At 42.7% G+C, this 24,203-nt stretch overlaps 2 protein-coding genes and 1 long non-coding RNA gene across 11 annotated transcripts in view; 2 read left to right on the top strand and 1 right to left on the bottom strand.

The window, feature by feature from the left end:
• Positions 1-24,203, top strand: part of ATP2B2 (ATPase plasma membrane Ca2+ transporting 2) — a 393,065-nt gene that overhangs the window by 201,256 nt on the left and 167,606 nt on the right. The gene's annotated exons all lie outside the window — the stretch shown is intronic.
• On the top strand, positions 6,172-10,653 carry LOC120758362 (uncharacterized). Its single transcript, XM_040076533.1, has 3 exons — positions 6,172-6,204; positions 7,662-8,036; positions 9,780-10,653. The coding sequence occupies exons 1-3, from the start codon at positions 6,172-6,174 to the stop codon at positions 10,065-10,067; spliced, it is 696 nt and encodes a 231-aa protein (XP_039932467.1). The 3' UTR covers positions 10,068-10,653.
• LOC120758329 (uncharacterized) lies at positions 22,970-24,123 on the bottom strand. The gene is made up of 2 exons (XR_005702861.2): positions 23,985-24,123; positions 22,970-23,713 (listed from the first exon to the last, which is right to left on the bottom strand). It is a non-coding gene; the product is annotated as an uncharacterized LOC120758329 (long non-coding RNA).

A 24,203-nucleotide genomic window follows, 5' to 3' on the forward strand; every position in this document is an offset into this window, starting at 1 on the left:
TCTCAACGCATTTTAAATCTGTTTCTCTCTTCTAAAATGTTCTTTCAATGAAGCAAAATCCATCCTGATCCTTGGAATTGTGCAGAGAGTACTTTGGGGCAATCCTAAGAGAATTTTGGTCATTTTGTCTCTGATACAGACCTGGATGAATGGGTCTGAACTGCTTCTTATGTCAAGATTGTGATACAAATAGAAAAATATTTTTAGAAATAGATTTTCTTGTTCTTTACTTGTGGCACCTCTCCTTATTTTTCTCCTTTTTTGTGAATAAGATTAAATAGAAAAAAAAAATAATAGAGTTCACTGATGCTTGCAGAAGTTTTCCTTATCAAACTCATTCATAATACTTTATAAATAAATTTTAAGATATTTACAGATGTTTTATGTTTAAGCATTCTGGGTAATGTTGAAGCTTCTACTTTTCAGTATGACTTTCCATGGTCCAAGCTAAATGTAGCACTTCAATTTTATGTCATCTTAAGCTGTTCTAAAAATCATTTTCACAAAAGTATAAAATGCTGGGTGAAAAGTGAAGTCAATTTCTGATGATTGCGAGCTTGTATTTTTGTAATGTTTTAATGCTTTGTAAGTATCAACATTTTTCTCTTTCTGCTGGAAGCAGATTATTTTGAGACTTTCAAGATTATTTTAAAATCACAGTCGTCAGCATTTTATTTCCTAATTCCAGATTTTTTCTTTTTTTTTGGTTAGATGCTCAGGCAACCAATACAAACATGGATTAAATTTAATCTGGGGGAATAAATAGAAGCAAAATAAACAGCATTATTCTTATTAACATATTGAATTTTTAATATGGAAAGATTGGTTTCATATTAATCTCAAATCTCCATGACAAATGGCTGCCTTGAGAATTTCTGAATTCCACCTGGTGAAGTGAAAATGAACTCATTTGTTCAGAATGCAACTACTGAAAGCTTATTACATACCCTACTTGTTACTGAGGCCCAGCTGGGTGGGAATTGCTGCCAGAAGGGGTTGGGGGGTTTTTACAGTGGTTTTTCATCTTCAGACAGAGTCAGTCAGAAATGGGCAGTGACTTTTCTTTGCACTGTTCCATCCTTAGGAGACATAATACTTTAACTCTCTGTCTCTATATATTTATATTTACACTCTCCCTTCTTCTGGACCAACAAAATTCCGATTTTCAAGATGCTGAGTGGCTCCCATCTTCCAGCTGAATGGTTGGATGCAAGATAAGAACTGGATAAAGGATGAGAAATCCATCTCTCCTCCCCCTGATTTGCATTAATGTGTCAATGGGACAGAATATCATCCCCTAATCCATTCCCTCGTTCTCAGCTCGCTTCTTGTCTACAAGGACTGGTTTGCGAAGGGGGTCTGGAGAAATACTCTGGGATTCCAGCATTTGTGGCACAGGGATGAAGCAGTGCCTGGGTGCCTGTGTGAAACATTCATCCGTTTAGGAAGCAATGCCTGTTATCACTGTGTGCTTTTATAACCTGAGAGGTTTGGTCATTGGGGTGAGGGCAAATTGTCTGTTCCTTTGTGCTCCTGCATCATCTTCTGAAAAAATCCGTGCGTGTGTGAGTGTTTCGGTGGTCTGAAAGGAGGATTCTGCAGGTTCCATTTCATTTTAGGAAGTGCTTTGCCCCAGTGGGGATTGTGCAAGAGGCTTTTATTCCTTCTCCAGGAATTCAGGGGAGCAGTCTGTGAAGGCAGAATGGTCTTTGGGATCTCTGTAGCTCTTGGTGCTCTCAGGAAAGAAAAGAGACATTTTTATTGTGATGGCTTTTATTTAATGATTTTAGTGACTTTCAGAGAAGCAGAATGATTTAACCAGCAGTCGTTCTCAAACTGTAAAACATAAAGGTCCATAACAGGGACACTCAGGTGTTGGTTTTACCTGATCAGGTAGCTGAGGGCAAAACTTCCATGCAGGGAGTGGTGGGAGCTGGGGCTGTGCTGCTCTTGCTAAAGGGGAATGGTCTTAGGCTCCCTGAGCAATTAAATATAAATAATTTATATTTATATTTTTATATATAATTATATAAATCATTTATATTTATGTATTTACTCAGATAACTGGGAAACACGCTTTCCTAGAAATGACACGTGTTGAGGGCTGTGATTACCAGTGCTAGAACCAGCTGAAAATTCTCGTTTGCTGGATAATTCATTAAAAAATTGCATTAGTGCTTTTATTCCATGTGTTTGTTTGGTTTTTGTGTTTTTTTTTTTTTTTTTTTTTTTTTTTTTTTTTTTTTTTTAAATTAAAAAGATCAGGATTTCTGTCTTATGACGGAACTGGTCCTTCATCCCCAAAGCAAAGCCGAACCCAAAGGATGTAGGATCTTTCCCACGTCAATTTAACTGCATAACTGAACCAGTTAATGGCTGCTGTTGAGGTTTCTTTGGAGATGTTTGGTTGCCAGTCCATGCTCCAGAGCTTATGGGCTTTGTGAGCCTGTGAGAGCTCCAAGTGGAAGCTGAGCGCTTCCAGGAGCTGCAGCTGCTCTGGGAATGCAGCCTCATTCCTGACCTGTGCTGCCCTGGTGCAGGAGGTTTGCTGTCGGGCACCTGCCGTGCTCAGCCCTCGTCAGCCCTGCTCATGTTTGGATTATGGGAATGGAGCCTCACTCTGCCTTTCCTGGTGTACAAATCCTTATGGATATATGGAATATCCTGCATTGGAAGGGATCCACAGGGATCGTTGAGTCCAGCACATCCCATTAATCCCACCTTATGCCTCAGAGCGTTGTCCAACGTGTCCATGTGGTGCTGGGTCTACAGCTGGCATCAGAGCCTGTCAACTTTAACATGAAAATTATGGGAAATTCCCACTTAATTCTATCTGGGAAAGGTTTGTTATCTGGGATTAGTCGTCCTTCTGAAACGGGATGAGGATATTTTTAAAACAATGTTTATGTTTTGGTCAAACATTTGGGACATGCTTATTATAGTTTGTATATTTTCATTGTCATAATTATGGAAAAAGTGTGGTGCGGGATGGATTGGGACTGTGAGAACAGTCCCAAAAGTGCACAAATGCAATCTTTAAATCCTATTCTCTTGCTGTAGGAGACGTAACATGGCATGAAATGATAGTTTTACTGAGGTTGAAGAGGGCTTTGCAATTTGGTCTTCTGCTCTTCTACCCACCTCAAAAAGCAGATGAATTACTTTAAAACACTGGTTCCTCTGAGAAAAAAACAACAACCAAAAAAAAAACCATTCAAAAAAACCAAAAAACAAAACCCAAGAATTTTTCCAAAGCCTTAGAAAGTAGAAGACACTTTTAAAATTTTCTTCTCAATCGAGAATTCTGTTCCTACATTGCAGAAAGGTTGGTCATGACAGATGCATTTGGGTGAATGTAGACTAATAACATTGCTTGAGGAAACGTTCGACGGGACACAAACCAAACTGTGCTGTGGACATTGGACAAGAAGAGTTAAAAAAAAAAAAAAAAAAAAAAAAAAAAAAAAAAAAGAAGAGAATGTGTGCAGATTGATAAAATAAAATATAACAAGAGAGTGTTGGGTCAAATTTTGGCTTGATACATCTTTAGAAGTCATTGGAGCAAAATTGTTTTGTTTTGCTTCTCCACCTCAGGTTATGGCAAAGCAAAACTCTTCTCCCCTTGTCCTGTGCCCTTGTAACACATCCCAGAATGGTTTGGGTTGAGTTTGTACCTTAAAATTCATCCAGTGCCACCCCCTGCCATGGGGACTTGGAGCCATCGTTCGTGATGTGAGATGTATTCAACCTGCATTAAAACACGGAGTTCTAACATCTGTGTTTGTACCTGAGTTTGTACCACAGTGAGAGTCAGCACTCTGTGACAGGTTCCTGCAATAATCTGGAAAATCTGGAGACGCCAGGGCTGCCTTGCACTCCGCACTTCCCTTTGGGGAGCGTAATGTGAAACCTTCATAAAATATTAGTGCTTAGCCGCTCCCTGTGTGTCTGAGAAATGTGCTGTGTGTGGGACACTGCGTGGGACAGCTGGGTACTGCTGCAGCAGCACAAAAATCTGTGCTCTTGGGGTTGTTTTTCCCTTCCTGGAGGTGAGGCTGAATTTCCTGTGCACAGGTGGATTTTGGAGCTCGTGTTTCGGGGAGCTGGTGGGATCCTGGGGTCCAGCAGATGCTGAGTTGTTGGGGGATGAGAGTTCAGAGCAGCAAATGGGGTCCTCATCTCATAGCTTTGGGCAGAAGTCAGAGTTCTTACTTTTGTCAGAATTCATAGTTTTTACGCCTTTTGTCTGAATTCGTATCTCTTACAGCTTTTTCAGCTCTGTTTACATAGAGCTGGTGCAGTCAGAATTGCTCTAGAGATGCAAAGATCTGATGAAAAGGTCACCCCTGAAACTGGATAATGGATACAATTATATTGATTGGATCAAGCCCACTTTTTTTTTTTTAAATTATTATTATTGTATTTTTTTTTTATTTCAGAGTTTTGGTAGACAGATTTTGTTTAAAAATAGCAGTTTCTTTTAAATGAGCCACTGTATTTTTGAATTTGAAATGACATTGCTAAATTTACGGAAAAACAGGTAAAGGCTGGCCTGGTTTTTCTATTACCCTTTTCAATTTCACTGTTTCCCAGTACTGTTGCTTAATTTGTTCTTCATCCCCACGCATAAATTCCATCATCTCCAGTTCTCCTTATTCATTCCTTGAAATTCCACTCTCTCCTTTAGCCTTGTGCCTATGCCTTGACAAAATGATTTGACACAGATTTTTCATCTCTTATCTTACATATAACTTTTAAAAAAATTTAAATCTGGTTTTACTGGTAGAGATTTCCTAAAAACTACCTGGTTAAGAAACAATATTTTATCTGTTTGCAGAGTAATCTAGGCCAGAAAGTTACATTTATGTACAGGAAAATGCCTGTATATCTGCCTAAAAAAGACAATTATATAATATAATGTGAAGGTAACATTCAGTTACCCTGAGCTTCATGCAAATTTTAGAGCAGTGGCAAAAACGACTTTCCGAAAGTAATATCTTGGACTGGTCTTGGATGTCCTTTACCTACACTGTATTTTGTTTTGTTTTTGCTTTTTTTTGTTTTATTTTATTTTTTTTTCCTCTGTAAATTTAGATAAAACAACTTCAGAGTTATTCAGAATGGAAAGTATCACGAAGGTAAGGGAAACAAATTCCTTTAATTCTTAAATTTAGCCTGCTCCGCTCAGGCTGCTCTTGAATTTCACCTTGTGTAAAATGGGAATGCCACAAAAAGCGTTGATTTGTACCAGTGTTGGAGGGCCAGCAGAACCTGCTTTGGAGCATTTTTTACCTTCTGCCCGCCTGGGAGCAGCCCCTGTTGTTGCAGGCACTCGTTACTCCCAGCTCTGGACAGTGGAATTTTTGGCTGTGCCAGGTGTGCTCCGTTCTCCTGCAGGTCACGGTGCCACCAGGGCTCTGCAGAACCGTGCCAGGCCTTTCTTGGGCGCTTCTTGCTCAATGTGTGCAAAGCCTTCATAAATCAGAAATCAGAGCTGCTCCCCACTGCAGCTGCGCTTCCCTCGGATGTTCGTGTGGGGTGTCAGAGCCGGGCTGGGCTGCAGGGGCCCAGATGGAATCGTGAGTTTATTTCAGGACAAATTGGTGTAAAATACCAGCAAGACACCAGGAAAAGATGAGCCAAAGGTGTTTAATTCTGCCAGAGCGGCTCCAGCATTTGGGGTTTACAACGATCTGAAACCCAGCAGCTCAGCACAGTTTCAGTGCTTACTTTCTCAGACTCTTGCTTGGACCTGGAATATGAATAAAAATTATTTTTAAATCCATAACAGATAGATCTTTATCATCTTTATCACTTCCACTTATGAAATGAGTCCTCTCACCAACAGCAATTGCTTCTCAGTGCTTAAGAAAAATATTTTGTGGAGGTTGCACACACCGCTTTCCTGCGAAGGTATAATTTGGTTTTATCTTGAGACATTTGAATGTCACAGATGTGTTTTTCTAACAGCTTATTCTGTTCCTGCAATATTTTAAAATTTCTTAATTACCTAGGTTTTAACCACCTATTTTAATATTTGGGTGAAGCCATCTCGAGTATTTTTGGCGTCTGTTTTTTACAGTCCCAAAATTTAAAGATCTGGGGTGGTTGGTTTCTTTATCTGCAGGATCTGTACATGTGAAAGACTCTTAAAATTCTGTCCAGTCAAACATGCATAAACTCACAGAATTTGATTTTTCACAGGTAAGTCTGACAGTGTTTATTTTTAAATATCACAGTGTAAATCTTCTAGACTCTATTAAAAATCCTTATACTTTTACAGGAGAAAATATTACACTTTACAGATACAAAGGGCTGTAATTTAAAGGTATCAGAAGTTAATTTCCATAGTGTGACAGTAATAGACATAATTTGCACCATTAAAATAAAATAATGTTTCCAGAGAAAATGAGCCAATAGTTTAAAAAGCACTGCTAAACTTTCTTACTTTTGGATATTTTATCATTATTTTCTTTTTCTAATGACAATTCTTTTACTGATGGAGAAAGCATTTACCTGTGAGAAAGTGCCTGAGGTTAATAATAATAATAATAATAATAATAACAATAACTTAGAGTGTGTATATATCTCTTCCATAAAAATATTGGTTTAACGTGGATTGTCTTACTCGCCCCTCTTATTTTTGTGTGGACTTTTAAAAAAATTGGAGCTAGTAGGAACTCTCTTTTCCTTTCCTCGATTCCTTTATTTCCTCTAAAATTGAGCATAGTAGTTCAGTATATTTGTGTTGATTACAGAAAAAACGTGTTACAGTTGAATTTGGGCAAGCTGTACAGAAGCAGGGTGAGGCTTGCACCTGGTGTCCAAACCTGGGCAGAGACACTGAAAACTGGAGCCCTGACTCTGCTGCCTGCACTCTTTTGGGATGTTTTAGTGGTTAAAGGCTCATCGAGGGAGGCTGGGATTCAGTTCCATCCTCTGCTTAGATCCCATTTAATCAATTACCTCTCGTTTTCCCAAATATTCCCATCCCACCTAATGAGCCAGGTGCTCTGGGTGTGATGTGAAGGCTTTCTTTGCTACTGGCTTTAGGTTTCAGCACTTCAATAAATAACTAAAAAGGCAAAATGTGGTGGTTGGAACTCTGATGGTTCTCTGCCTTTTTTCAGCAGCGTTTCCTCAGAGCGGTTTTGAGACGTTCTTATTTCTTCTTGAAGCGCTCCTGACTCCAGAGGCTCTTGCTTTGCGGGGTTGTGCACATTGGTTTTCAATGTCCTTTTCCTATGCTGTGAACCAAACTTCTCTCTTTTGGTTTCTGTAATTTTTAAACACTCTCACACCAGTCAACTATTTTTTTTTTCCCCCTCTGTAAATTTAGATAAAACAACTGGATTCTTCCCATTTGTTTGGTGTGTTAGGGGCTATCTCGTCCCCGGCACAACAGCCCGAGCTGTGCACCAAGCCCAGGCTGGGTTTTCTGGGATAGGCACATTTAGGAATTAGGAGCACAGGAATCCACCCTCCTTGCCGCTTTCTCTTGCAAGCTGGTGGATTCTGCCAGGGCCGGTTGGAACCACCCCGCCTAAGAAGCCGCAGAAATGTCATTTTGTTGTTGAGGATTTGTCAGTAAAAGAAAGCATCGCCCTCCCGGCGGTGCCTCCTCCCCGGAGCGCAGAGCTGCTGCTGCCTCCCTTCCCCAGGCAGCCAGCTGGGAGAGGGATCCAGGGATTCGGGGGGGTGGAGAGAAGCAGGAAAGGTGTGTCCCTGCTGCCACAGCCCGGGGAGGTGCCGGGGGAGCGCCTCGCTCATCCCATGGCCAGCGGTGCTCCGGGGAGCCGGGGCTCACCTGCAGAGCTCACCACCTGCACAGCTCACCACCTGCACAACTCACCACCTGCACAGCTCACTACCTGCACAACTCAGTGCCTGCACAACTCACTGCCTGCACAACTCACCACCTGCACAGCTCCCTACCTGCACAACTCACCACCTGCACAGCTCACTACCTGCACAGCTCACCTGCACAACTCACCTGCTGCCTCAGTTTCCCCATCCCCGGGGCTGCACCCTTCCAGGTACGGCACAGCAATGCTTTGCACGGGAGCTCGCTCTGCTTTGCCATCCAGCAGGATTGTTCTGGGCTGTCCGGGTGGTTTTGTGTTCCAGGGAGGGGGCACGAGCTCTGTGGGAAACTGGGCTCCTCCGGTGCCATGAGGCAGAAAATGTGAGGGAGGGAGAATGTCCATTATTAGTTCGCACAGCCAGAAGGCAAGTGATAATTGCTTTTGAAAATGTCCCCTGCATTTTGACTTTTGGGAAGTATGGGAGTAGAAATGATTCGTTAGAATGGAGTCATGCGTGGGAAAGAAAAATGTAACTGTGAGGAGTTTTGTGGGATTTATTACCTAGAGATGATGTTGTACCTGAAATATTCGTCAGCTGTTTATTTTCTCTTTAACAGTTCTCACTGTAGCCCTTTACAAATGCAGCATTTTGGGGTGAATTTCATAAACAGCAGTAAATGGCTGATATTGCAAGGAAATATTTGGAAAGAAAATAAGCAGCTTACTAATGAACTTTAAATAGTAACAATGCATGTATTTTGTGTAGATTTCTGTGTTGCAAATAAATGCACATCCTTTCTTTTTAAACCTGGTATTTTAAAAATCTATTCAGCACCAGCTTTAGCCTTGTCAGAATTTCACATGCACTCCTATTCATTCTTTTCTTGCTTTTAGGCTTTATAATAGCTGTGAATTTTATTTAACTTGAGCTTAGGCAGCAGTGAGAACATCATTCAGATGTTTATTTTGGAGGTTAAAACATTTCTGAACTAGCTGAACTGTTAAATCAGTAAAATTAGATGAAAATATTTTAGTAAAACATAGAATGTATCAGTATCCCTGCTTGTTATTGGGAGCAGGAATAGAGGGGAATAGATTACAATACTAATTTTGATAAAATGCAGCAACATTTTTCATGTTGTTGTGCTTAATGTAGTCTAATTTTGCTTATCCTTGATTTTTGCATGGATTCCCAGTGAATTTTTAGCTGAAATTCAAATGGTACTGAATGTCTGGATAGGGTGATATATTTGGATTTGCAAATGCTTCTATGAATTTTATCACTTCTCTGGAAGGAATTAGCTGAGAAGGGATTCTTAAAAAGACTTTTTTTTTTTTAAAGGGTTCAAGTTGGATGTGAAATATTGGCAGCCAATCTGCCATTCATCGATTTACCTGAGCTTTTTTCATCCCCTTGAGAGAGTCAATTCATACTTTTAAAAACCTTTCTGTGTGGGCAAGTCTGTGAAACTGAACTCTGCCTGAAAATACCCCGAGTTGGTAAAGCATGGTTATGTAACCAGTATTGCATAATAATGTATTTAATGATATTCTAATAGGAGTTTACTTTTATCATTGTTACTTTAGGAGGAAAGGTTGCAGGGCTGTGACTAATTACCCTCCTTCTTTAAGGTTATCAGCTGTCCTCATTTTCAAGGACATCCCTTGCTAACAGGGACAGCCCTGGAATCTTGGAGGCTTTATTGAAAATGGGGCAATGTTCTAATTTCAGAACAATCTCATGTCAGGCAGGCATCTGAGCAGCTCCAGAGCTCACGTGGCTCCGAGGGCAGCGCACCCGGCCTGGGCAGCATCAGCTCCTGTCCTGGCACACAAAGATGGCGCAAACAGAGGTGCAGCAGCAGCTGTGCCACTGCTGCACACACACAACCACCTTAGAAGTAAAAAAAAATTGAAAATATTGGTTTTTCTTTGCAGAAATGTGCTCATTTTTTCCCTTCTGTAATCCCACAGCCGTGGGAGTGGGTCGGCAAAATCGGGTTCGTCACCCCGTTCCACTTGAATGGAAAGACCAGGCAGCAAATGCTGGAGAATTGGGAGGAATTTTCACAGAGACTGAAGCTAAATTTAAAGGAGGAACAGCTCCCTGCACTCTCTGTCCTCAGACAGTTGTCAAAAGAGAAAAGTAGGTTTCGGAAGCGTTCGGATTTGTTTGACGACTTTGTTATCTCTGTGCTTGAACTCAGACTATTTTATATGTGCTTTAAAATAAGGAAGTCCTGGAATTATGTAAGGGGTTAGCCAAGTACAACACAGAGAAAGATGCAGGAGAGACTGAAGTCTGATTTCAAATGAGGGCCAGGACACGTGTGATTGCATGGATCTCCAAAGGTTTCTGCTGGGGAAGAGATCACTGACAGCTCAGTTCTGCCCCTCGGAAACAGGAGTTTCTGCGAGGGCTTTCCTGGATTTCACTGAACTTCCCTGTGCTTGAGGAAACTGTGCAATGGTGTCTTATAGTGGAATGATAGCTTTCTAATATTTTTAGCACAGAGACCTGAGGGCTTTAACAGGAAATCCTTAAAATACGAACTCCTTCACTTCTCTCCAAATTGTAGGGAGTGATGGCTCCATAGCCTTCGTGGCTTCTGGGACTTGTGCATGTTGGGTTCCAGGGCAGTTGTCCTGGAGACGGAAAAGGCCCAGTGGGGTATTTAAATCCTCATTTAAGTCCTCCCATGTGGCTGTAACCCAATGTGTGAGCTCAGTAAGAAAGAGCATACATTTTTCATGTATGATGCTGTGTCAGGAAACATGGGAGTCTTTTCTTTCTGGGCTTTGGGGCTTTAAATGTATCACAAACACACACACACTGCTTGTCTTTGTGTTATAGTGACAACCGGTTTTGTAAATAAACAATCTGAGTTACTGCAGCTGTATTTTGTGACAATATCCATACTCTGTGTCAGTTTATCAAGAACTGAATGAGCTTAAAAGAATGTAGTTTTTATTTACAGCAGCTTACTCTTACCTGGGTAAGTGACAGGTCTAGTGTCCCATTACTTCCCCTTATGTCATTTTGCAGGATAGGATTTCATGCATCTGCCAGCTCAGTTTCTCTTCTGCTGGAAAGATTTTGTGTACTCCCACTTCTCGTAATTAGAATAACGGTGCCAATTTTTCTCTGGGTTAAGAAAACTGCTGGAACCGTAAAACAGAGCATGAGGGAGATGTAATTGCTTGGTTTTCAAAGTGAAGATGTGGAACTCCCAAAGAATGACCACAGTTTTTGTGGGGATCAAGGGAAATGTCACTTCTTACCATCTGCTGATCACTGAGGGCCCAGGTTTCAGCTGAGATGAAGGAATGACTTTGCAAAAAGTGTTGGACCTGATGCATGCCAGGAAAAGCACCTGTACAACAATTTGTAAGCTATTTAACACTGCAAAAAATCAACTGAAAAGTTTTTGTATTTTCTTTAGTAATTAAATAAGGATCACTTCAGTGATAGTGCATCACGTGGACTGAGCCCTACAGCTCTCCCTGCTGCTAATGGGGTGTGCAAATGTTGCAAAATCCATACTCATCTAACAGAAAATGTACTTCAGAGTTTAGAAACAGCTTTAGGAACAAACTTTAGAAAGCTGTTCAGCCTTTATTTCTGAAACTTGGGGTGACTTTACGTTGCCCAAATCTGGTTTTAGATGGCTTTGCCTTTAGAGGAACGCTGCTCTCAGCTTCCCTGTCCTCTTTTCTTGTGAACACCCAGGCTGTGTTTGACCAGCAGGGTGTAAACGCTGGACAGCACAGCCACAGTCCTCTGCTCCTGATGAGTCTGGCAATATAATATATCTGGGAAGCAGAAATGAGGAGGTTTGTTTCTAACCCAGGAGAACCTGAGAAATGTGTGCTGCAGAGCAGTGTTGGCAGCTTTCCTCACCTGAATTCCAGGGTGAAGGGCTCTATCCATCCCACTCCTTCCCTGCCTTCTCCCTTGGGTTGCAATTTGGAAAAGGCTTAAGTGCCTCTCTTGCTCTTTAGCCACATTTCCTGACTCCTCCTTTCTCCAGCTTTCCTGCTTGCCTGTCTTCCCGTGGTGTGACAGCAGCGCCTCTGATGCCTTGGGAAGGCTGAGCTGGAACAGAGACTGGACAGAGCTGGAGAATAAAGTAGATATTTATTGAAAGGTCTTTAGGATACACCTTGGGCAGGACAAGAGCCTGGCCAGGGCTGCACCCAAGGTGGACCCAAAGTGGACAAATAGTCACGAGGTCTCACACTTTGATCAGTTTTGGTCCATTTGCATTTTGGGGTTTAATTGTCCAGTTCCAGGTTGTGAGGTCCCATCCTTGTTCCTCCCTCCAGCCACCCTTGTTTGTGCTTTTGGGCTGAAAGTTGTCCTTGGTGTGCAGCAGGAAAAGGATTTGTTTTGTGTCCCTGCTGTGTGCAGAGAGCTGAGTGACCCTGAATGTGAGCTCAGAACTGCACCCCTGGGCAGCACAGAATCTGAAATACAAAAGCCAAAACTGAAGGCCTCACCTCCACTGGGGCCATGGACAGAGACACCCCTTTTCCAGAACCACATCTCCAGGCTGCTGGAGCTGCACCATTCCTGCTGCTTGGGAGCTGAGTATGAGGTGGTGCTGGAAGACGATTCAGAGCTAAATTAAAATCCTCTCCCACGCTGAGAGGTGCCACCACTTGTTACCTGTGCTGCCACCTGCCACCCTGTTGCTTTTTCTGGACGTGTGCTGATTTTATTTCGGTTAAACGTCACAGCCACAGACTTCATGCAAAACTTCTCTCTTTATTGACATTGTGGCCTCACTGAAATGCTGATTGTTTTAGTCCTTTGTTTTTCCACCACTGTACATGATCCCTGCCCACCTCTCAGTGCACCTTTCCCCCGGCAGAGCCCCTCTGGATAAATTTTCTCCTTTAGGAAGTTGGGTGAGTCATTAATCTCTGGATTCTGCTCTGATTTGCTTTTATTTCTTGGTATATGCCTTTGCAAGAGCCTAGTTTTCCAAACTGTGTTTATGAAACAAAGTTTGAGGCGATTAATATTCTGCCACTGCCTTCCTTTCATCTGAAATAGTCGTGTTCACTTTTAGGTATTGCATTACCTTGTATAACGTAAAACTTCCAATATAGCAGAATTTAATATTGCTCTAAGTATTTTTGGGAATGATGAAGCAACCTGCTAAAGCAAGTAAACAATTTTTCACTCCCCCCCCCCCCCCCCCCCCGCCCCCCGATAATCAGAATTAATTCTTTTTAGCAGGGCTAGCTTGATAGCACTGTGAATGGAGATTTGTGAATGCATCAAACTCCTTTGTTGATTTTTCAAGTCCCTTAACTCCAATAGTTTTTGGACTGAAGGAAAAACAAGTTTTAAAACAATCTCTTTTGTGTGGCTAATCCTATATATAAGAATTGTATTTAATCTGTATTTGCAGGTTTTGACCTTGAGGTTCAAATGCGTTCAGAAAATTCACTCTAGGATTAGTGTTTTGATTAAATGGATGGCCTTCGTCTTATGGAAACCTTTTTTTTTTCCCTTCAGTGCCAGTTGTGAAAACTTATTCTTGATTCTGAAAATAAAATTCTTTTCCCAGGGACTTTGGGAAAGTTCATCCTGACTCTTCCATTGCTCTCAGCAGCTCTGGGTAGATGGTGGCATTGTGAGCTTTGGAATGGCAGGTGCAGCTTAACTGCTTTATAAGAGATACCTGAGTCAAGATGTGGACATTAAACTCTTAATTAATTGTCTTCTCCTCTCTTTTGAAATTCCTTGCTCTGTTTCAAATTTGTGATATTGCTTCTGGAGATTTGTCACCAGTCTGCCCAGTACAGGAGAGACACTGGTGACTGGATGGAGTCCAGAGAAGGGTGGGAGCACATGGCAAACAAGGAGAGGTTTGGGAGGGTCAGCGTTCCTCAGCCAGGAAGAGAGGTGGTTTTACTTCTTTCTTCACTTAACCAGTGGGGGTCATAGAAGCTGGAAAATCCAGACTCGTCTCTGAGGTGCACTGCAAAAGGATTTGAGGTAAAAGCTGTAGCTCCAGTGAGGGGAATTCTGGTCAAGTATAAATAGTTTTCTCACCAGGAGGATGTTCCAACGTGGGAACAGCGGCCCAGACAAGGTGGGAATCTCCATCCTTGGGGACGTTCAGAGATCAGCTGGGCATGACCCTCAGCAAGCTGTTCCACATTTGAAGCTGGCAGTGAGTTGGGCTAGACGACCTTCAAAGATCCTTTCCAACCTAAATCATCCTATGGTTTTCTTAGGAACACTGGGAGAAAAACCAATCCCCAAACCAAAAGAGAGCTGTTTGATTTGAAGTTGGTTTTCCAAGCAGAAATGCAGGGAAGTGTGAACTGGTGTTTTTGCGAGTCATGGACAGCTTTTAGTCTGACGGAGCCTCTGTGAGTGTTGTGGAGTCATTGAGTCCTCTGGCAGCCCTGGAGCACTGATTTGCGATGACAGCTCACGCTTAGCTGTTATTATGGATTGCTGCTGGACATTCCTTATGAGACTTTTATATCTTTCCATGACAGATTTGTGATTTTCTGTTGCTTTCATTGGTTCCAGAAAGCAGGATTCATACAGGTGAGACCGAAGTGCAGAAACAGGAGGAGTGAAAGCAGCACAGTCTTGTCCTGTGCAGGGAATTCAGAAAATGTTACTGAAATTCTTCCACTTCAGACCCTTTTGTGGAGTTGCTTTCAACAGTGATAAATGACCTGCCCCAAATTTCTAGATGACTTTTCCATTTACTGTGTAAAATTGTATAAAATTCAGGGTAATAAGGAAAAAAATGTTAACTTAATCTTGACTGCTTGAGTCCATGTAGGGTGGCTTGACACTTGTTGCTGTGGTGTTATTACAGTGGCTGCTAATTAATGTCTCTTGTTAAAGCACCCTTTCTGCAAGTGTCACTTTCCCTTGGGTGAGTTCTTCCTGCACCATAAAACAGTGAATAATACATCTGATAATTGTCTTGATAAAGGCCTGTGTCTGAGGGGGAAATGTGAGTAAAGCAGAAAATGAGTTGTGATAAAACATGCTCAAGTGATGTAGGGTGTGACTTCTGAAATGCAGGGTGGGCTCGTTATGGTTACAAGGATAAAAACTGGTTGGAAAATACTACCCCCTCTCCAGTTAAAAGGAAAATTGCTGAGGGGAAATGTCACCATCATTTTGTGGCCTTAGAAATGTCACTTTATCTCTCAGAGGCCTTGGGGGACAGGATGGGCAGGGAGGGCAGAGGCAGATCAGGGAGGGCAGAAGCAGATCAGGGAGATCAGAGGTAAATCAGGGAGGGCAGAAGCAGATGAGCCAGCCTGGGTTGGGGTGGCCACAGTGCACGTTGGTTTTGGGGCAAAAGATCTGACAGTCAGGAGGGTTTTGTCCCCATCCTGGGGTGTGGGGTGGAAAGAATGAAAATAAATCATTGTGGACAAAGGCAGAGCGAGATACTCCTGCAGACAGAGTGTTTCCAACAATTTTAGGATATAATTGTTAAAGGGGATTCTAGCTGGATATAGGCTGACATATTTGAGTTGCATTTACAACAGTATCTGTCTTCCCTCCCTGCTAAGTATCTGTGATGCACCGTGTTGGAGTTACTCTTCCTCTGATAAAATGTGTTCTAATAAGGCTCAGAATCGCAGAATCATTTAGGTTGGAAAACTCCTCTGAGATCATTGAGTCCAAGCTATCCCTGATTCCTTATCAGCCAGACCATGGCACCAAGTGCCACATCCAGTCTTTTCTTAAACATCTCCAGGGATGGTGACTCCACCACCTCTCTGGGCAGCCCCTTCCCATATCTAACCTTTTCTGTGAAGAAATTCCTCCTGAAGTCCTTCAACACAGCTCCTTTCCCTGCTGTTGTAGTGTTTGCAGAGGTACCTTTGGCAGCATTCCTTCCTTCTATAAAAGCTGAAAAGCCTAAAACCACTGCTGTTCCTGCTGGACAAGTGCTCTGATTTTGAATTTTGAGCCTTGTTTGAAGGGTTGTTTTTGCTGCGTTCCTTTCCAATGTTTTATTCTGATAGCAGATTTTGCTGGTACCTAAGTTGGACTAAAGTTCTCAGGCGTAATGCATCAGATAATTTGTTACAGAACTTTTGTTTACAAGGGATGTTTTCTTGATATGGAGTTGCTGGTTTATGCAATGTTAAGAAGACGATCCCATGCCTAAAGTGTCTTGGAAGGTTCATTCTGGGAGAGAATTTTTAACAATTGAAGTCAGGTCTCTGTAAGAGGGAGGCACAGCTCCAAGGCTACAATCCAAAAAGGCTAAATCCAAATTTATGCAATTGAAATAAGAATCTGGGGATAAGACATAGAAGGTTGTGAAGACCAGTAATGCTGAGTGAATTATTTAGGGAGGAGTGGGAAATAAAAAATGATCGAGATAAGAGGTAGAAGCGGAGCTTGCAATGCGCCTCCATCAGCAAGGCATTTGGTGCATTAGAGGCAGATCAATTGCGGGCAGCAGCCAGTGCTGAGGCACTGGGTCTGTGCAGGTCTCGCGTCTGACTGGATTTAGTCTGAGCCTTTGGCCTCAAAGTGCTCCTGCCAGGACTAGAAGCTTTCCAGAGCCCTGCGACTGTTCCCGACACCAAGTGTGAACCTGCAGAGGGGCTTCTGCTCCGTCTTCTCCCAGAGAAATCTCCTGCCTGGGCTTGAGAGCTGCTCTGCAAACGGAGCTGAGACAGGGCAAAGCCACGGCTGGCGGAGCTGCTGCCCAGCTGCAGTGCTGCTCAAACCCAAAACGTGAATGTAGGGCACAGCAAAGTCATCTGGCTCTGAAGCGTGGTGTAAAAATACATCATCTTATCCTCTGCTGGAGAAGCAGAGGTCCTTCTCTCTGAAAGGAGAATTTATCAAAATGAACTGTATTGGGTTAAATCCATTTTCTTTGAAGTTGATGGTAAAGCTTCAACTGATGTAAATGGGAGTAGAATTAGGCCAGCACTGATCACTTAGGGGAAATCAAAATCTAGGCTAGAGAAAAGGCAAAGATCAGCTCTGCACAGATACAGAAATAGTTCCTGTGTGCTCTGCCACTGGTGGCTCCTGTGTGCTTCAGTGGGAGTTGGAGGGCTCATTTTTAGGGCAAATGTCACTGAAATCACTGCCACCAAGTCAGTGCTTCCCACCTGTGGGATGCTGGTGTGGTGCAGCTCCAGCTGCAGGCCAGCACTTCTCCCTGAGGACATTCTGCTCCCAGGCACAGCCAGAGCTGTGGTGTCAGGCCTTGCGGAACCCATTGCCACCACGAGAACCTCACTCTCTGTGAGCTCGTGTGGTGTCAGGACAGGCTCTTCTGACTTTGGGGTTTGTAGTGCTGAGGTGCTAAAGAACTTAAGTGCAAAGGGTCTGAAAGACCACAGCGAATGGATTTACCGCCTTATCACTCCCCTTTTTCCTGTGCCATCTGTGCCAGCACTGTTGGTCCCTGCAGGAGGATGCCACCTGCAAGCTGCCTGTCTGTTTTCCCCTGTGCTGGAAATAGCAGTGCCAGCACAAAGAAATGTATGGTTTTCAGTCAGTCTGATGGTGCTGAGGACTTGAGCTCCTTTTCAGCCCCTCATTTACTCCTTTTCTTTGTGTTTGGACAGGGTCTTCCTGCTCTGTTGTGGAAAAGCAGAGAGGCATCTGTCCCTGGAGTCAATGAAAACAGGCTGTTTATGAGGCTCTCTGGATCTCTGCGCTGGGCTGTCACCCTGGTGCATGAAATGTCTTACACAATAGCAACAAAGCTGTGCTCAGAATATGACTCTGGGGAAAAAACTCTGTCACAAGGAATGACAAATCCACCAGTGTTCCTTATGCAATTAAAATGGCAACTTATCTCGGCATGATTCATGTTCCATCCTCTCGAACTGGTGAGCTGCTCCCAAAAGGAAACGCTCCCATCTCTTGGTCCCCTGGCTCCTGTGCATCCCTGATTCGGTGTGTCTTTACACCGATATGACCCTGGGGAGGTTTTAATCATAAGAGAATAAGCGCTTTGTGATTTCAGCACTGCTCCCTGGCTGCTCCAAGCTGCAGCCTCAATTATATTAATCCGACTGTTGCCTGTTTAAGCATCATGCTACATCTTGACTGACAGTGGGGTAAACAGATTCAGCAAATAAACTGTGCTTCCTGTGCACTCGCCAGTGGCAGATCAGGTCAAGCAGAGCAGCAGCTGAGCAGGAGCAAACACACACGCAGAGCTTTGCCTGTGTCACTGCCTCCTGGCAAGGATGGAAATGCACAGCCAGGGCACAGACAGTGCCATGAGGGTGGTTCTGTGATGCCTTGGGATTTTGGCTTTTATATTTCTCATTTTTTTGTACTCCTGCAGTTCTTTAGTATATAACTCCAAGCTCCACACGCAGTGTGAGCTGCTGCTCTCCCATTCTGGTCACACACAACAATTCCTCTCCAGACCTGGCAATCAGGGACACCTCACTGCCTCAGGCCTGAGAGATGGAAACAAAAGTGACTTGGGGGCAGCAAACTCGGGGTGAATGACTTCATTACCTGAAGCTGTAATTAGGAGATGAACCCCCAATGTGCAAATGAACCAAACTGATCAAAGTGTGAAACCCATGACCATTGTCCATTTTTGGGTGCAGCCCTTGGGGGGCTTTGTCTGCCCAAAATGTACCTGAAGACCCTTCATTAAGAGGAACAGCTTTTTATTCCTTTAATTCGGTCTGCCCTGTGTTTTTAGGTAGTCCCAAAAAGGCATTAGCCTCTCCAAATGAGCTATATGTGCTCTTGTCCGTCTCAGGGTGACACCAGGCAACTGCAGCTTCCAGAAGGAGTCAGAGAAGTTTAGATGACAGCTGTGTGTTTTTCCTGATTGTCTGTTTTCCTCAAGGTCACTGGAATGGCTGTAACAGGGATGGGAAAGGTCTGTTCCACTCACTTTAATTCCACAAATTATCTTTGACTGTGGGAATGTAAGCCATTTCTTTTAAATGGCTGTGCTAGAACTTGGGAAGTTTTGTTCTTGCAAAGAGACAAAAAGCAAGACAAACATAAGGTTATTAAGGAACACATCTGAGGAAGTGTTTTCTGTTCATTTTCAAAGAAGGCAAAACAATAAATCACAGGAACATATGTGAACAAAAGTTGTCTTGATTTAAAATGCTAAAAAACCTGCACAGATTTACAAAGGGGAGCACCAGATTGAGACAGGCTGAAGCAAGAGATGAGTTCTTGTGTTTTAATGCCCAACCTGGCAGATTTGCTCACTGCCATCAGGAGTGGGCTGGATCCGCATTTTGTGATAGCGTGTGGGTTAGGTGCATGCAAATCAGAGACGTGGGCTCTGCTTTGATCAGTTTTGCTTAATTTTCTGAGATAAGCTTGTATTTTTATTTTTTGGGGGTTGTAGTTAAGCATGCAAAGAATTGACAATTCCCTTTTATTCTGGAGATTGTTGTGGGGGTGCTCTCTTTGTAAGAGTTCTGATTTAAAAAAATACAGATTGGGAATTTGCTTAAAGTTACTTCTACTACTCGAAGTACGGAAATTTCAATTCTCTGACGTCTGAATTATTTCAGATGGGTCTACAAAACATAACAAAGAAAACCAAAGCTGTTGCAGGAGGTGTGAGCTTGCTTCTCTAGGAAATATGTAGGAGCTGATGGATGTGAAAACCTTGGAAACAACTGGATTTGTCTTTTTGCTTGCACATTTCAGGTGTTACCTCAATGCAGGGTGTTTGATTCAAACAGATTAATTGTGGATATCCCGGTGTTTAAAACTTGTTTTAAAACTTGATACACCCTGAACACACCAAGTCACAGATATGACCAATAAAATTACAGGTTAGTAGTATTATGGTTAATAATTTTGGCTATTTTAGGTATGTTCAGCATCAGCCTGGGTCATTGGAGAATTTGGTAATTCCTTGTTACTGCTTATGCCTGCAGAGGGAGAGATTTAATTTTATTGGTCCATTGGATGCCTCCACATCTCTAATGCCAGAACGTATTTCTTTGGGAATACTTTATTGTGAAATATTTGTGGACCTGGTGTCAGAGGGAGGGATGTGGCTTTCCAGCACATCTGGGATGACCATGGTTGACAGGTGACACAAAGAATTCAAATTATCAAAACCATTTGGGTTTAGAAGTTGGAATCAAAGTAGTAACTAACTGAAATTTTTGTAGGTATTTATGTGTTGCCTCTGAAAGGGTTTTGAGCCCAACAAATCAATAAAAGAATGTCCACTGGTACCAGATGAAGCCTAATAAATGGGAGCAGTCGGTTTATCTTGGTGTTTTGGGGGTGTATCTCGCAAGCATCTCAAGATACCTCTTCCACGAATTCCCTTTTAGGCATTTATTGATACTCTGACAGGGAAAGAACACAGGATAGGATTTAATTTTCAAGTAATCACCTTGTAGTCAAAAGCCAGAACATTCTGCATTGGAACACTTTTTGAGAGGTAAAAGCAATAGACAACAATATATTTTTCAGAAACTTTATTTAGATTGAGAAAAGGGTGAAAAAGCCATGCTAAAATATGCCACATTACTTATGATCTCAGTATCCCTGGAGTAGCTCTTCTTACAAGAACACTTGTTGCTTTTACTCTTTTAACTTTCAGATCTGCTTGGAATTTAACATCCATGACAGGCGTCATTCCCGGTGAATGCATAATTAACAGCACTTAAATGAACTTAAACAGAATGCTCTAATCTCAAATTGTTAATGGTGCCTGTTGACTGAGGTGTCTGGGTGGAAGTCATTACACACTCACTCCATCCCCACTTCCAAACCCAGACCTGGACTCTTGAAAAGTAGTTCTGAAGCTTGCTGAATGTTTTAGAATTTGGAGAGTTTCCAGTGCCTGTTTCCAAAACCTGTGGGAACATGGGAAATTTGGGTTCATTCCCCTATTGGTTTTGTTTAATTTGAGAATTGAGCAGAAATCTCAGCTGTCTTGACAATATTCTAACAATTAATCTGCAGAATTATTTTCACCGTTTCTTTTGCCAACCATTAATTTTGTGGTGGTTTTAAGCAGTTACTTACTCTACCTTCCCAAATAAACTCATTGTTTATCTTGCATGATATATACAGGGTCAACAAATTATCTATTGAAGCTTAATTGCAATATGGTTACCCAGTACTCAGAACACTTAACCACTGAAATATATGTGCATGAAGAAATGCAGATTGTCCCCATGCCACCACCATTCAAATGGAACCAATTAATTACCAATTTTTTGCAACAAATCTCTGTAGAGAAAAAAAAACACCAACAAAAATCCCCAACAACAAAAAAGTCACTAAACCTTGAAGTGAAAAGAAAATAAAATAAAGTTCTAGATTTTAATTTGAGTTGGCAGCTGGTAGGTAGTTTGTGAGTAAATGGTGGTCCTGTTCCAAAATGGAAGATTTCACTGGGAACACTCACTGTCAGACAAAATACCTTTTCAACTCAATTGTCTCTGCTTATCCCCATAACCGTGCTGAAGAGATGAGAAGGGAGCTGTTCCCAAAACAGACAAGTAATTTTCTGAAAATAGATTTCAGATCAACACATTTGATTACAAGGAGAAATCAAGCTGAGCTCGTGCACTTTGTGCAATACAGGTCTATGTTCTCCGCAAGAGCCATGTTTAAAATCAGCAAACAATCATGCTCTGTAGCAGCTGAGACATCCAGATGGTCTCAGTTTATCCCTCATTAAAACACACTTCAGTATTCCAATCTTTACATAAAGATAGGCTTCAATAGCTGTGGCAAGGCCCATATCCTAAAAGGAAGGTCACAAGCATCGAGGCAGTCAAGGAAAATCCATCTCAAAGGAGCCTTGGTTGTGTCCCAAGGTCATGGAATCATTGAATCCAGAATGATTTGGGGGGAAAGAGTCATTAGAGACCATCTAATTGCCATGGGCAGGAACACCTTCCACTGTCTCAGGCTGCTCCAAGCCCCAGTGTCCAACCTGGCCTTGGACACTGCCAGGGATCCAGGGGCAGCCACAGCTGCTCTGGGCACCCTGGGCCAGGGCCTGCCAATCCTCACAGGGGGAATTTCTTCCTAAATTCCAACCAAAATCTGCCCTCTTCCAGCTTAAGGCCATTTCCCTGTGTCCTGTCACTCCAGGCCCTTGTCCAAAGTCCCTCTCCAGCTCTCCTGGAGCCCCTTTAGGCACTGGAAGGGGCTCTGAGATCTCCTCAGAGTCTTCTCTTGGCTTTTCTGCAGCTGTTGGGGCTTTGCGATTCTGAGGGGAGCCGTGGAAGGGCAAGCAGCGCTGCAGCAGGATGCTGCAAGGGAGGGGGCAGCACTTTGCATTAGTTTTGTCCCTACAGACCCCGAGAGGGCTTGGAACAACTTTGTACCTTCCCTTCTGCCCTTGCAGGGAGGAGGCCGCTGAGGAGGAGCAGCTGGGAACATCTGATCTGTGTGTCAGATGGTCACAGAGTGCCATGAGACTCATCTCCAGCTTCCCGTCTTTCTTCATTTGCTGGGCAGTTAATGAGGACCCCAATCATGCTGAAATTTGAGTACCTGCTGAAGGGCTTTTCTGGACAGGAGTCTTTGCATCCTGCAGCTAATTATGTCATTTCATTAACCTGTTATCTCTTGATGATGGGAGAAAGAGTCACCGAGAAAGATTCAGAACCGGCCAGGCAGTTAAAGTATTTATTCCTTGTATATTAGTAATTCTTCATTTCTATGCTGCAGCCCTATGAAATCCTTACAGGGGCTTACATTAAGGGATTCTTGGAGAAAATTCCTGTTTCTTCCCTGTTCTCCTGGGTTTTTTTCCCCATATATGCAGATAACTAATGTAGCTTGAGAGATGCAGAGTAGGAAGATTAATCTCTCTTCCCCCTTGCAGCTCTTAAAGAAAGTTACAGCTTTATAGCTTCAAAAGAGAACATTTTATTTTTAAGTTGCTATTAATAGCACAGAAAATTAAAAGCTCATCATGGTTAGGATGAGATCCCGATTGAACTTGACAGGGAAGAAGATATTTAATAAAAGTACCAGGCATGAGGATGGCTTTAAAATAAATCTGTGTGTTAATAGCTAAATTATGAGGCAATAATCTGCTGGTCTACTTAAAAATGTGTTTGTAGGAGGATTTTTGGGATGACCCTGTAGCTAATGCATGGTTGTTGGTATGTCCTGTCCGACAGCTCATATTTTTTGGCTAATTGTATGATTTTAAGGTTGGGCAGCAACATTCTACATAGCTGTGATCGCTTTTTATCCATCAATTGATGTCTGCTGCTGTTTTATCAGCTTATTTTTCTGAGCCACCAGCTAGGATAATGTGCTTGAGGGAAAATTATACCCTACATCAGTGGTTTTGTTACAGCATGTTGTACATTATTGGTAATTTGAATGCACCCAGATAAAAATAGAAAGGTTAAGTAGTTTTCCAAATGTTGCTTCTCTGAAGCAGAAAGAGAGTAATGTCTGCACTCGTATACATTTTTGAGGGAAGAATGGATTTTTTATATTATTTTCCCTCTGCTAAAATTGATGCTTTCCCTCAAGCTGAATGCAGAGAACGCTCAGCTTTGGAAATTTCTTCTCCCAACTTGTGGTTTGCTTTCTTTTTTTTTCCCCCATTCTTCCTGCTGGACGTTTATGTTTAACGAGCTGGTTTTTAGCAATGACGTGCCAGTTCTGTCTGCATATGCCTGTCCCCAAGGTGCCATCCCGTGGGCCAGGTGGTGTGTGCTGGTGCCAGGGAGAGGAGCTGGAGTCCCACAGTGCCCAGTGCCCTCTGCCCTCCTTCCTTCTGCTTGGGGGCTCTCAAATGTTCCTCATCTCCCTCAGAATGGTGTTGGTGAGGTTTTGGTGAGGGATTTATGCAGAGCCTGGCTGTGATTTCTATCGAATTGTAGCTCATCGTTTCTGTTCCAAAAGGATGTCGTGATTCTCTGTGGATGATAATAACCTGTGGGGAAAAAAAAAAAAAAAAAAAAAAATTGGTATTTTGATAGGGCTGCCTGATAGCCATCTCCTTGGAATCCTTTGTGCATGCCCTATTTAAAACCTTTGCAGAACATCGCTGTGTGTCTTTCAGCTAATGCCCAGTGAGATTTAAAACCTCCTTTTTGGCTGCTCTCTTTCTTAAGAGTGACCTTGGCTGACAGTCCCCATTGTCCTGTGGGGATGGATTTTTCCTTCTCCTCCTTCCACAAGGATTTTTCATGCTGCAGACTCACCTCTCCAGCAGCTCTGCTCCTCTTGCCTTACAGGGCAGATCTTCCAAACCACTGTGGAGAAAATACATTTATATTTGATTTTCTTAGGGATTAAAACCACGATGGGGGCTGCTGGGTTCCATCCCAGCCGAGTGCTTCCTTTTCTTCTCCCGTGATTAAAGGGAATCAGAATCACCTGTGGTTTTCCTGGCAGGTGAGAGAAATCAGCCAGCTGGGGAG

Source organism: Hirundo rustica, chromosome 12 (genome assembly GCF_015227805.2).
Source record: "Hirundo rustica isolate bHirRus1 chromosome 12, bHirRus1.pri.v3, whole genome shotgun sequence".
Lineage (NCBI taxonomy): Eukaryota > Metazoa > Chordata > Aves > Passeriformes > Hirundinidae > Hirundo > Hirundo rustica.

What these genes read in the sequence shown, in the direction of transcription:
- LOC120758362 (XM_040076533.1), top strand. Translation starts at nt 6,172, where the DNA reads ATGCATAAACTCACAGAATTTGATTTTTCACAG. An exon ending in CAGAATTTGATTTTTCACAG is followed by an intron (nt 6,205 to 7,661) that starts GTAAGTCTGACA and finishes TCCCTTCCCCAG; the next exon opens with GCAGCCAGCTGGGAGAGGGA. An exon ending in CCGGGGCTGCACCCTTCCAG is followed by an intron (nt 8,037 to 9,779) that starts GTACGGCACAGC and finishes GTAATCCCACAG; the next exon opens with CCGTGGGAGTGGGTCGGCAA.